The sequence below is a fragment of the Sphaeramia orbicularis genome, chromosome 5, assembly GCF_902148855.1.
Source record: "Sphaeramia orbicularis chromosome 5, fSphaOr1.1, whole genome shotgun sequence".
Lineage (NCBI taxonomy): Eukaryota > Metazoa > Chordata > Actinopteri > Kurtiformes > Apogonidae > Sphaeramia > Sphaeramia orbicularis.
In genome coordinates, this window is record NC_043961.1 from 13,295,759 (window position 1) to 13,308,234 (window position 12,476).

The 12,476-nt window shown below is 38.7% G+C and overlaps 1 protein-coding gene across 1 annotated transcript in view; it reads left to right on the top strand.

Moving 5' to 3' along the window:
- Positions 1-12,476, top strand: part of gxylt2 (glucoside xylosyltransferase 2) — a 58,083-nt gene that overhangs the window by 29,750 nt on the left and 15,857 nt on the right. The window contains exons 4-5 of the mRNA XM_030135490.1: positions 8,099-8,350; positions 8,703-8,826. Coding sequence (XP_029991350.1) covers positions 8,099-8,350; positions 8,703-8,826 — 376 coding nt within the window. The remainder of the gene's footprint in view (positions 1-8,098; positions 8,351-8,702; positions 8,827-12,476) is intronic.

Consider the following 12,476-nt stretch of genomic DNA (forward strand, 5'->3'; position numbering starts at 1 on the left):
AAATTTACCCACGGCTGCTTTTCAATTATGCGTTACCTGAATTTAATGAAATGTTGAAGCTCACCACTTATAATTTTTCCTAAAACTGTTTTGTGTTGCATTCCTTACTGTTAAATGTAGTAAAGATAAATTCAGATAAAAAAAAAAAATTGAGCATTTATTATTTTTTTAATCAATGTATTTTTATTAAGTCTTTCAAACATACAGAAAAAGTAAGACAAACACTGAGACATATAACAAAGGTATAAGACGCCACCAAAAAAAAAAAAAAAAAAAAAACATTTAAAGGGTTCTACAATGTAGTTACCCAGTCACATATATACCACATTAAACGTCCCTATTGATCCATTAAAATCTGAGCATTTATATCTTTAACAGCCAATGGGTCAAATTTACCCCCAATAAAAATGCATTGATTTTCACACCATTCACTTGTAAATATAGTTTTTTAGGCAACAGCATTTTTTGTGTATAATCTGAAAGATACAGTTAAGTGAAAAAAAGAACATGAACCATTTGAAATGTTCTAGTTTTCTTCATTAACTGTTAATAAAATGTAATTAGAGTCATGAGTATAGACAAACACAGTGTTCTTAACCTGATACAAAAAAAAAAAAAGTAATATTCAAGTTTTTATTGAAAACTGCCACTAAACACACATAATACTGCTGGAAAAGTAAAAATAATAATAATAATAATGGACAAGAAATGTTGGATTTTACAAAGACCTAGCGTTGTTGTTACCATGTGTGTGTGTTTGGATGTTATGGCTGTGTGTTCTAAGTAAAAAGGCAAAGTCATCTTAATGAAGACTTTTTCAATTCAGTTCAATTCTATTCATTTGAATCCCATTTTATTTACACAGCACCAGTCCCATACATAATTACCTCAAGGCAATTCAGATCAAGGCCTTAAAAACACTTGGAGGAAACCCAACAAACCCTCCTGGATCTAACCCAAGGCCACAGTGGGGGGGGTAAAAGTTCTTTAACAGACGGAAAAACCTCTGACAGAACTGGGCTCCGGGTAGACGACCATCTGCCTCGACCGGCTGCAGTAAAGACCAGCAGCATACCAGGAAATCTGTATGAACCAGTGAAATCTGATTTACAGTCATCCTCAACAGTAATCATATCAGGGTTTTGTGTTTGGTCTTGCACTATTCATAAAGCAAACATGTTGGGAACTATTTCAGCTTAATAAATAATGTGATAATTGTGTGTATATTTAGAAAAACATACTCAAGAAGATGGTAGTATTTGAGGTCAATTATAAGGACAAAAGTATTGGGACACATTGAATTCAGGTGTTTCTTTTCTAACAGGGGTCTGGGATATAAAACAATAACAACAAATGTCATAATGTAGTTTTATATTGGGATAAATATCATTACATTGGTTAGTTTGGTTTCATTTGTTATCTTTGCCTCTAAATTGCTTCAGAGATGGTTTTTATTTAATTTCTCTCAGCATTGATTTTGTTTTTGACTCCGTCGCCAGAAAGAGAGGCAAGGGATATTGTTGTTGGTTTGGTTTTTTAACACTCTAGCAGCAAAACTATTGGTTGAATTCATACCAAATTGAGTTTATATATTGCCAGTGATCCAGAACAGATCTCATTACATTTTGGGAACAGTAGGTCGAAGTTCAAATTTTTTATGAATTTTTAAAATCTTTATTTTCTCATTTTGCTTATAATGGGCTAAATTTCACTTGTCTGTAGCAGCAGAACTGTTGGTTGAATTCATACCAAATTTGCTTTATAGATTGCCAGTGACTCAGAATACACGTCACTACATTTTGGGAAAAATAAGTCGAAGTCTAAATTTTTTATAAATTTTTTAAATCTTTTTTTTCTTTACTCCGCTTACCTATAATGGGCAAAATTTCACATGTGTAACAGCAAAACTATTGGTTGAATTCATACCAAAGTGACTTTATAGATTGCCAGTGTTCCAGAATGCATCTCATTACATTTTGGGAAAAGTAGGTTACAGTTAAAATTTTTTAGAAATTTTTAAAATCTTCCCATTTACTTATAATGGTCAAAATATGTATGAGGGGTGGGGTTTGTTGTGCCTGGCACCACTTGTTTGATTGATATTTATATGTCAAATGATCATGAACAGGACACCTTACAGCTGTAGACATGATGTGTCCCAATATTTTTGTCTATATAGCTTATAAATATCAATATTTCCTTGAAGTTTAATGTTAGATTTTTCTTCCTCAGTCAGATGTGATGAAAGTAAGTGATTAGTTGTGGTAGAAAATTATTATTTACAGTCAGAGCATGGAAAATATTTTAGAAATTTAGAGGTAAAACATTTAAAATTATAGACATGGATTTTAAAAAAAAAATTGTTGAGAGAAATTAAGTAAAATCCATCTGTGCGGCATTTTGGATGCAAACATGACAATTTAAACCAAACTAACCAATGCAATGATATATATCCTGATATAAAACTATATTATGACATTTGCCGTTATTGTTTTGTATCCAGGGTGACACGGTGGTGCAGTGGTTAGCACTCGTGCCTCACAGCAAGAAGGTCCTGGGTTCGATTCCAACACCTGTTGCCGGGGTTTGGACCTTTCTGTGTGGAGTTTGCACGTGGGTTCTCGCCGGGTACTCCAGCTTCCTCCCACCATCCAAAGACATGCACTAATAGGTTAATCGGTTAATCTAAATTGCCCATAGGTGTGAATGGGAGAGTGATTGTTTGTCTCTATATGTTCAGCCCTGCGATGAACTGGCGACTTGTCCAGGGTGAACCCCGCCTTCGCCCCTATGTAGCTGGGATAGGCTCCAAGCGACCCCCGTGACCCTAGTGAGGATAAAGCGGGTTCAGAAAATGAATGAATGAATATTTTGTATCCCAGACCCCTGTTAGAAAAGAAACACCTGAATTCAACGCGTCCACATACTTTTGTCCATATATTGTACAATGAAGTCTGTTCTGTCTGTGTGCATCCGGTCTTAATGATCATCAATGAGCACTCAGACCAGACAAATGATTTCCCAATAGTGATAGAAAAATCATTGTTCTCCTGCTCAGCCTGTTCCAGTATCTATTGCAGCATATCTCTGAATGTACAATGACAAATTAGGTTGTTGTAAGTGGTTGCTCAGATTGGTTGCAGCTCAGATACACACACACACACACACACACACCAGCTCTGAAACTGAACTGCTGACCAGAACTGATCCAAAAACTGAACTGATCCAAAAGCATACAAGGCTTGACGGTGAAACCCATCGCCGCAGGGATTCTCGGTTTCCTTTAGTTATCATCTGCAGCACAAAACCTCCCTCTCAGCTTTACCCACTGGCCTCAAATGCTTCTCCAGACATGTGGCATATTGTGCCAGTGTACACTGTACTTAAGCTGTCTGAAAGGGGTTCTTATCTCTGAAAGTTGCTCTGCTGCAGCGAGGCATAAAAACCGAATCTTATCTGAAATTCCCTCTGTAATTTATCTGCCATCCATTGATGGTGCAATCCATCAGTTGAGACACCCAAAGTAATCATCTCATCTTTAACTCGTCTTACTGTTTTTAGCCGACAGTGTAACTCAGCAGTTTTCTATCGCTGCTGTAGCCAAAATATGTAGTCCTAAGATGCCCTTCCAGAGACCTAATGTGTCCTGTCTGATAACAACTCTAAATGTTTATGCCTGTGCTATTATCAGCCAGTCTAAAAATTCCCCAGATGATCGTGTATTTCTAAATGTTGTAACCAAAGTGTTTGGATAATCTGGAGTTTCACCTTTTCTCCACTCAAAACATTTACTTAACCTGCACTAAAATGAGCGTTCTGAGACTCTTTCTAGATGTGGTTTATTAACCCTTAGGCAGGGCTGGTTCTAGCCATTTTGGCACCATAGGCAAGATTTGAATTTGCCCCCCCCCCGACATATGGGCATGAGAGGACATGCACAAAGCAGCCAGCACTGGGGGGGGGGGGGGCTGAAAAGTTCATAGCCTGACTAAGAAGGAGTTATTCCACAGCAATGAAACTTGGCATACATTAAATTCAACCTTTCCTGATACTAACTGCATGGTTTCCTTCCAGATAAACCCACACTGGATAAATAATTTAGGACTTTGAAAAGTAGTACCAGAGACATTTGGTGAACCATCCGTGGCACCGTGGTCTTATCAAATATCTGCAGAAAAAGGGGTTAACCCCCAAGGACATTCATGCTGACATGGTTGTTACAGGGAATGATGTTCCAGCTTTATCAACTGTGCAAAACTGGGAAGAGGAATTCAAGAGGGGTAGGGAGAACGAGGGAGGGGTGAAAAGCAAGCATTTTCATGAAATGTCTGTAGTACTACTTTTCAAAGTCCTAAATTATTTATCCAATGTGGGTTTATCTGGAAGGAAACCATGCAGTTAGTATCAGGAAAGGTTGAATTTAATGTATGCCAAGTTTCATTGCTGTGGAATAAGTCCTTCTTGGTCAGACTATGAACTTTTCAGCCCCTCCTCATAAACCAGATAGAAACATATATAAACCACATAGAAACATATATAAACCACATAGAAACATATATAACCCACATAGAAACATATATAAACCACATAGAAACATATATAACCCACATAGAAACATATATAACCCACATAGAAACATATATAAACCACATAGAAACATATATGTAACCCACATAGAAACATATATAACCCACATAGAAACATATATATAAAACACATAGAAACATATATAACCCACATAGAAACATATATAAACCACTTCAGCAGCAGTAAACCAGACACCTCAGCAGATATCTCACAACTTTACCATCTACAGTAGCATAATTAGCCAACTTTGCTTCATTTCAATTCAGCTAGTTGTTGCTAGTAACATCGAACATTTTTTACCATTTTGAAAGGTTACATACCTCTGTAATTGGTTTACTTTTCTGCCTCCTCTTTTCTCTGCTTCTAAACTGTGCAGCTTGGAAGGCCTTTACCTGGATGCTTCGTTCAACACCTGTCAGCTGTGCTCTGTCTGTCACTCATGCACACGTGCAGTGAGCGCTGGGTCTGGAAGAGCTCACCTGAGAAATTACGGGGGGGTGTTTTGTTTTTCTCATTTCTTTATTTTTAAGACAGTTAATGAGAAATTATCACATTATCAGTACTAGTATTTCTTTATTTACTATAATTATTACTATTATTATTATTATGTTTATTTTTATTTTTTTGCCTACCAGCGGCGCCCCCTCCAGCAGTTGGCGCTCTAGGCAACCGCCTACGGGGCCCCGTGACTCAATCACATGACATTTTCAACTCGTCATAGCGTCAGAAGTCGGTCACGTAGACCACTGGGGACAATTTATTCAAAAGTGCAGACTTGAAACACTCTCCTACTTTGTATTTGACGTTGATAGAGCAAATACAACCGGAGATATGATGGTTTGAAACCAGAGCAAACAAACTTGAATAAAAGTATGAAAATGAGGTCGGTTGGGCGTTATATTTCTAACCATATCTCTGTCATTTTTTGTCCTTTTTCAAAATGGAAAAAACTGGCCGAATATGGGGATTCTAATCCACAGACTGCATTAGCGTTACAGGTAAGGGTGAGGATGACCCCCACCTGAACCAGATGTGGACCGGGGATGAGAAAACACTAGAAAATGCCTATGTAAAGATATGCTTTTATGTCAAATATTTGAGTGTAGTTTTAATTTATTACAATTTTAATTTTATATACCTAATATTTGGAACCAATATTCACTTTTATAGTCTTTGAAAAGGTTTGTTAAGGGTCAAAACACATTTGTGTCCTGTAAGAAAGCAAACTTTAATGATTGTCATTCCAACGTTTATTTCTATATAAAGTAGCTTCTTGTTTTGGATAATCCCTAATGGTCCAACTAAAGAAAAAATGAATTTAAAAGTAAAAATGTGGGTCATTTAGCAACACTAATCTGTCACATTGTCTCTAAAATGTCGTGTCAGAGAGATTTTTAATACCGTGTTTTGACCCTTAAGCATCTTTGTGTTAGTTATGCAATAATTTATATACATTTTTCAAATCAGATTTTATATTTTTTGTGTGTTTTTTGATCTTTTATGTTTATATAGTAGGTTAAAGTGAAAAAATAAGAGATAGATGATATAGATGAAGATGTGCTGGGGAAAAAAGATACCAAACATGGGTACAGTAAATATTTCTTTATGTAGTATATAAAGGCAAAATCAGAAGTACTCAGAAACGGCCAAAATAGGCTCAGATTCCTAAGGGTTAAAAATGTGAATCAGAATTACGCCTAAAGCTCTGTTCAGGTTTAAGATTTCTATTGAGACGAACGAAAAACTGTTGACTCACTGCCATGAGCCAGTTCTGAACATTGAAAGCCTGATACATCACACCAATGCCACTAAATAGGGCAGGGTGTCATTTCTGTAACAGAGACTTTCTTTACCCCTGTTCTAACTGACGAGGTTTCAGGCTGTTTTGAAGTTGGGTACAGTTTATAGCATCTTAAACTATGACTAAGCGTCATGAGTTACTTGATACAGTTGCATTTCCAGTATGGATTAAATGGGGGAAAAATAAGGATAAATATGACGAAGACACGCTCCATCAGGGGAAGGGCTGGTAATAAGACTGCACTTCTGTATGAAAGAGTGCAAAATATGACACTATGTTCCAAAACCATCCACTGGTGATTGGAAAAGCTGAGTAGCAGGCTTGAGTTGAGCTGAGAAAGACCAGTATCATGTCTTTTTTGTGAATCCTTTTGCACCTTTTTTTTTTTTAGGAAGAACTTAACTTGAAATATCTGGCTGTTAATCATCATTATTATATGTATTAAATATTTAAAATGGTGTGTTATAGCAAAAAAAAAAAAAAAAAACGGACTTGGATTTTTTTTATCATATTTTTTTTCCTTTTCAGATGCCTTTTGAATTTTCTCAATCACGCAAATGGTTAAGGAGGTATGGTAATTTGAATGACAGTGAATGCAAAATGTGTCGTCGGAGACACGATCATCTTACAAGGGTTACTATGAAAAACACGGCCCTTCTGTGGACACCTTTAGAAATATTGTGAATCAGTTGCATCATATTGAGCAGATCACTTATAATCTGAGGCTACAAAAGGATGTTGGAGAAGGACGTTGGAAAAAGTGGACGCTTTTCTTAGCTCAGTAATTTCAAAAATGTTATCTGCTTAAACCTGCTTAAGTAGGTGTAACTTATACACATACACATTTACACTGTGTGAGAGTGCGTATTTACCTCCGCCAAGTGTAATGGTGGAGGTTATGTTTTCATTGGGGTTTGTCTGTTTGTTTGTCTGTCTATTAGCAAGAAAACTCAAGAAGTTATGGAAGGATTTGGGTGAAATTTTCAGGAAATTTTGATACGGGCACAAGGAACAAATGATTACATTTTGGTGGTGATCGGGGTTGATCTGAGCTGATCTGATCTGCCTTGGCGGAGATCTGCGCTCTCCAAGTGCTTTTCTAGTTATTTATGTATTCATTTATTATTTTTCCTATGCAAATTGTGACTCCCTGATCCTGCTGTTTGTGTCATGTATGTTTTAACCCTGTTTGTAGTAAAAATAAGAAAAGCACTCGGAGAGCGCAGACCTCCGCCAAGACAGATCTGCCCCCCGATCACCACCAAAATTTAATCCTTTCTTCCTTGTTGCAGTATCAACATTTCCTGAAAATTTCATGAAAACCCGTCCACAACTTTTTGAGTTATCGTGCAAACAAACAAACACGCACGCACGCATGCAAACACACAAAGCAAAGTGATCACAATACCTCTTGGTGGAGGTAATAAAGTAAAAAAAATAACTAGAAAAGCACTTGGAGAACACAGACCTCCGACAAGGCAGATCAGCCCCCCCCCAATCACCACCAAAATTTAATCATTTGTTCCTTGTGCCAGTATCAACATTTCCTGAAAATTTCATCCAAATCCATCCATACCTTTTTGACTTATCTTGCTAACAAACCAACAGACAAAACCCTGATGAAAACATAACCTCCACCGTTCCTTGGCGGAGGTAAAAAAGGTTACCATGGTTGAACATGGTTCTGAAATTCTCTTATTCTTCTTCCAGGTGATCCTGAAGGATGTGGACTCGTTACTGTACGTCGACACTGATGTGCTGTTCCTGCGGCCCATGGACGACATGTGGAGTCTGTTTAAAGCCTTCAACAGCTCCCAGTTGGCGGCGATGGCCCCAGAGCACGAGGTCCCCAAGATCGGCTGGTACAGTCGCTTTGCACGCCACCCCTTCTACGGGGTCACCGGGGTCAACTCTGGGGTCATGCTGATGAATCTGACAAGGATCCGCAGCACTCTGTTCAAAGTAAGAGCACAAATGTATTCATATTTCCTCACACTCTGATCAGTAGAAAGCTACAGCGGGCTGTCATTTCCCATTTGCATTCAGAGGGGGCTTTTTTTCCTTTGAGCTTGAGTCACAGGCTGAGTGCTCTGAGTGGGCTATGATTGAAGCGTTCTGATTACCACACTGGCATCACAGACTTCTGCCCTCAGAACTCAATTTAGCAGCTCTCTGGCTCTTAATACTGGCAGCCGTTTGCAACTGGGAGCTGGAATGTAAATGTGCTCCTCCTTTGATGATGTGTTTTTGAGGAAAAAAAAAAAAGAGCTGCTCTTGAGCTGTTTGTGAGAGAACATTGTTGTTGGTATTCCAGAACAGTATGATCCCCAGTGGCTTGTCGTGGGAGGATCTTCTACATCCACTCTATCAGAAGTACAAGAACCACATCACCTGGGGAGACCAAGACCTCCTCAACATCATCTTTCATTACAACCCAGGTACTCTCTTCTTTTAACACATGAATTAAGAAGTTGTACAAAGATCAGACAGCAGGAATCCACTACACAAATACAGAGCAGTCTCCGAAGAGAAGTGTGGCGTTTCATGTATTCAGCTGTGACTTACTCTATATATAATCATTCTGAAAACATGCATAACTAGAAGCACTCGGAGAGCGCAGACCTCCGCCAAGGCTGATCAGTGCCCCCCCCCCATGGGCCCCCCCACCCCCGATCACCACCAAAATTTAATCATTTCTTCCTTATCCCACTTCCAACAAACCCTGAAAATTTCACCCAAATCTGTCCATAAGTTTTTGAGTTATGTTGCACACTAACGATCAGTGCCCCCCCCCCCCCCCCCCGTGCCCCCCCCCGATCACCACCAAAATTTAATCATTTCTTCCTTATCCCATTTCCAACAAACCCTGAAAATTTCATCCAAATCTGTCCATAACTTTTTGAGTTATGTTGCACACTAACGGACAGACAAACAAACAAACAGACAGACAAACAAACAAACAAACCCTGGCAAAAACATAACCTCCTTGGCGGAGGTAATTAACACCTTACTACCCACAATTATTAGTGTTGGTGCCTGGGGTGCCGCTAGCAATTGTGGGCCCCATGAAAGGTAAACGTTGTGGGCCTTTCATAAAATTCAGTATCTTGTGGATTTGTCAGAGTGGGGGTGGGGGGTATATACGTGGGGTAGGAACAGCAGTTATATACGTGGGGGTTGGGTCCATAATAGGGATGTAAACAGTTAATCGACTGACGATTAATTGTCGATAAGAATTTGCTCGATTAAATTATTAATTGTCGGTTAATTGCCCTTTTCCGCCCGTCCACACTTGTCCGAAGGCTGCCGGTTTGTCCGCGCTGCGACGCCGCGGCTGGGATAGCCGGTCATTGAACCGGATCATGGCGTTGATGAGTTAGAATGTTTTTATGGACATGATGGACCAAACACAGACCAGCCTGTCTGTTTGTGGGAGCGATGCACCCCCGAATAAATACAGGCACAAATGTGGGGTCGGTATCAGATCAGACGGTTTTCCCTGGAGGCTGGTCTAGTCCACGGTCAGTGAGACAGAAGTTAAAACATCCTCCAGGATCCTGATTCGGGTCACAGGTATGTCGAGCGTTTGCGAAGCTTCAGGAGGTGGAAAAGATAAATGAGCGAAAAGTTTCACTTTCACTTCTGCGAGGGCACGGACTGCCCCGCACCTTCATAGTATTAGAAGTAGGACGGAAAGTGACGCACGCATCCCCCGACCGTATTGCGTGCGTGCGAGTACCTGCCCCCCCCCCGACGAAACGTACGCGCCTGCCCCCCCACACACTCACACACACTCACACACACACACACACACACACACACATCAACAGATGAATTCCACAGGAAACACTGACTGTATCCAATGGTTCAATAAATCAATCATTAAGGAATATGATGTTTTTTCATGAAGTATATAAACAATATTTAGCTTTTATTCATACAGACCATATTGAAAAAGACATTCAGGTTCTCAGGAAAATCACTGCTTATCAATTAACCATTAATCGATCGATAAGGGCAACCAACTAACGATTAATGAATTAATCGATAATTTGCATCCCTAGTCCATAACTAACGGAAGTAACGCTGGTGTGAAGCAAAAGTGAAACTTAACATGCTTTCAACGTCTGACTCCCAGTTTCTGTGCTTCTATTCTGAGGCGCTGATAAGGGGGGCGGGGTAAACATGGCAAATTCATGGGGCCCAGTATTTATGGGGGCCCATAAAGCAGTGTAGGAGGCCCAGTGGTTGTGAAAATTTGGTGTAAGATCCACTGTATAAGAGAGTTGTATAATTCAGGAGGGGAACGTTGAAACCATGTTAACTTTCGTTTTCGTTTTTACGGTATCATAAGTTATGTTGTATATGGACCACACCCCCACGTACATATACCACCCCACTCCGCTCCGACAGATTGAGAAGATAGTCAATTTCTGTAGGATCCTCAACGATTATGCTTTCATGGGGCCCATAATTGGTAGCAGCGCCCCTGCTTCTATTAGATACTAAATTTTCACAACTTCTAACCTGTATCCACTGGACCCACTCCACTGCTCTATGGGGCCCCAGAAATACTGCCACCCTCCCCCACCCCCTTTAGAATGAAACTCTGGTATTTGCTTATTTATAAAAGTATTTCAGATCTGCTTCCATCATATTTACTGGTCTAAATCTGTTGGAATGACTTTAATAATTGCAGTTTCTGGTCCCAGGATCTGTTATCTCTACATGTTCCAAAAGTCAGAATACAACTGGGAAATTAAGCTTAAATTTTCTGGTTCCAATGCCTGGAACAACCTACAGAAGGAGATGAAACTGAAGGGACTGCTCTCTTTAAATACATTCAAAGTCATTCTAAATAAATGGGAAAAGGATACATCCAGATATAGATGATTTTCTAACTGATTGAATCGGGTTCTGCTTTCAGATGCTTTTAAGGAACATTGTTGTTATACTTTTAGTACCTTTTAAAATTATTGATGCTGTGTTTTATATGTGTGTTTTTATTCTAATGTCTTGTATAAATTTTTAGTGTGGATGTACGATTAAAACCAGGACTCTGTTGTAGAAGAGATTTTTAGTCTCAACAAGTCTTTTTTTTCCTGATTAAATAAAGGTTTAAAAAAAAATTAGAAAAGCAAGATGCTAAATTAGGTGGAAATTGTTCATTTGAATATACACGCACAATAGCTATGAGGCAAATTTGTGACATTAGGCGTAATTGGCATAATAAATACTAAACAAATGTTCCAATCTAAGGTATGTAGATTATTTTGTTGATGCTGCTATTGATTCGTAACTCCAGTCAACAAAACACAAAAACCCAAAAATGTTCAGTTGTTGGTTGAACTGGACAGAAAAGCACAGTCAACAGCCTGGAGGGGGCGGGGCCTGAAGTGGCTCATGCGCATTTAAAGGGCCAGCACTCAAAATTACCTGTCTGGTGTCATTACTCAGAAATAGGGTTGAAGATGGACCCGTGGAGTTTAACCCATAAAGATCCAGTGTTACTTAAATGGCAGTTCCAAAATAGTTTTTTCTCTTAACCTTTCTTTAGTTATTTATCACCATTTATTACAATATTATCCTCTGCATTTTGTGGCTTTTCAGTGATAATTTTGTATTTTCTTATATTTAATTCACTGATCATGTAGATCTTCATAAAAGCTCAGATTAAAGTTGAAGGTTATTATATCAGAAACCAAGGTTATTATCGTTAACGAAACTAACGAAATGACGAAAACTAGAATTGTAAAAACATTTTCGTTAACTGAAATAAATAAAAACTATAACTGAAAGAAAAAAACAATAACTAACTGAAACTGTATTGTGTGTTTACAAAACTAAAACAGATAAAAATGATGGATAAAATTCCCTTCGTTTTCATCTTTGTCAATGTCGGATGATATGAAATCAATTTATTTCCCTCAAGCAATTTTAGCTGCTGGCCCCATATGATATTTACCGGTCCGTCACTTCTCGTCACTTGTGGTTTACAGTCGTCTTCTGGTTCCCACTCTACCTGGAAATATGGAAACTAAAGTTGGGAGAAAGCAGCAGAGTCCTGTCTGGGATTTATTTATATACA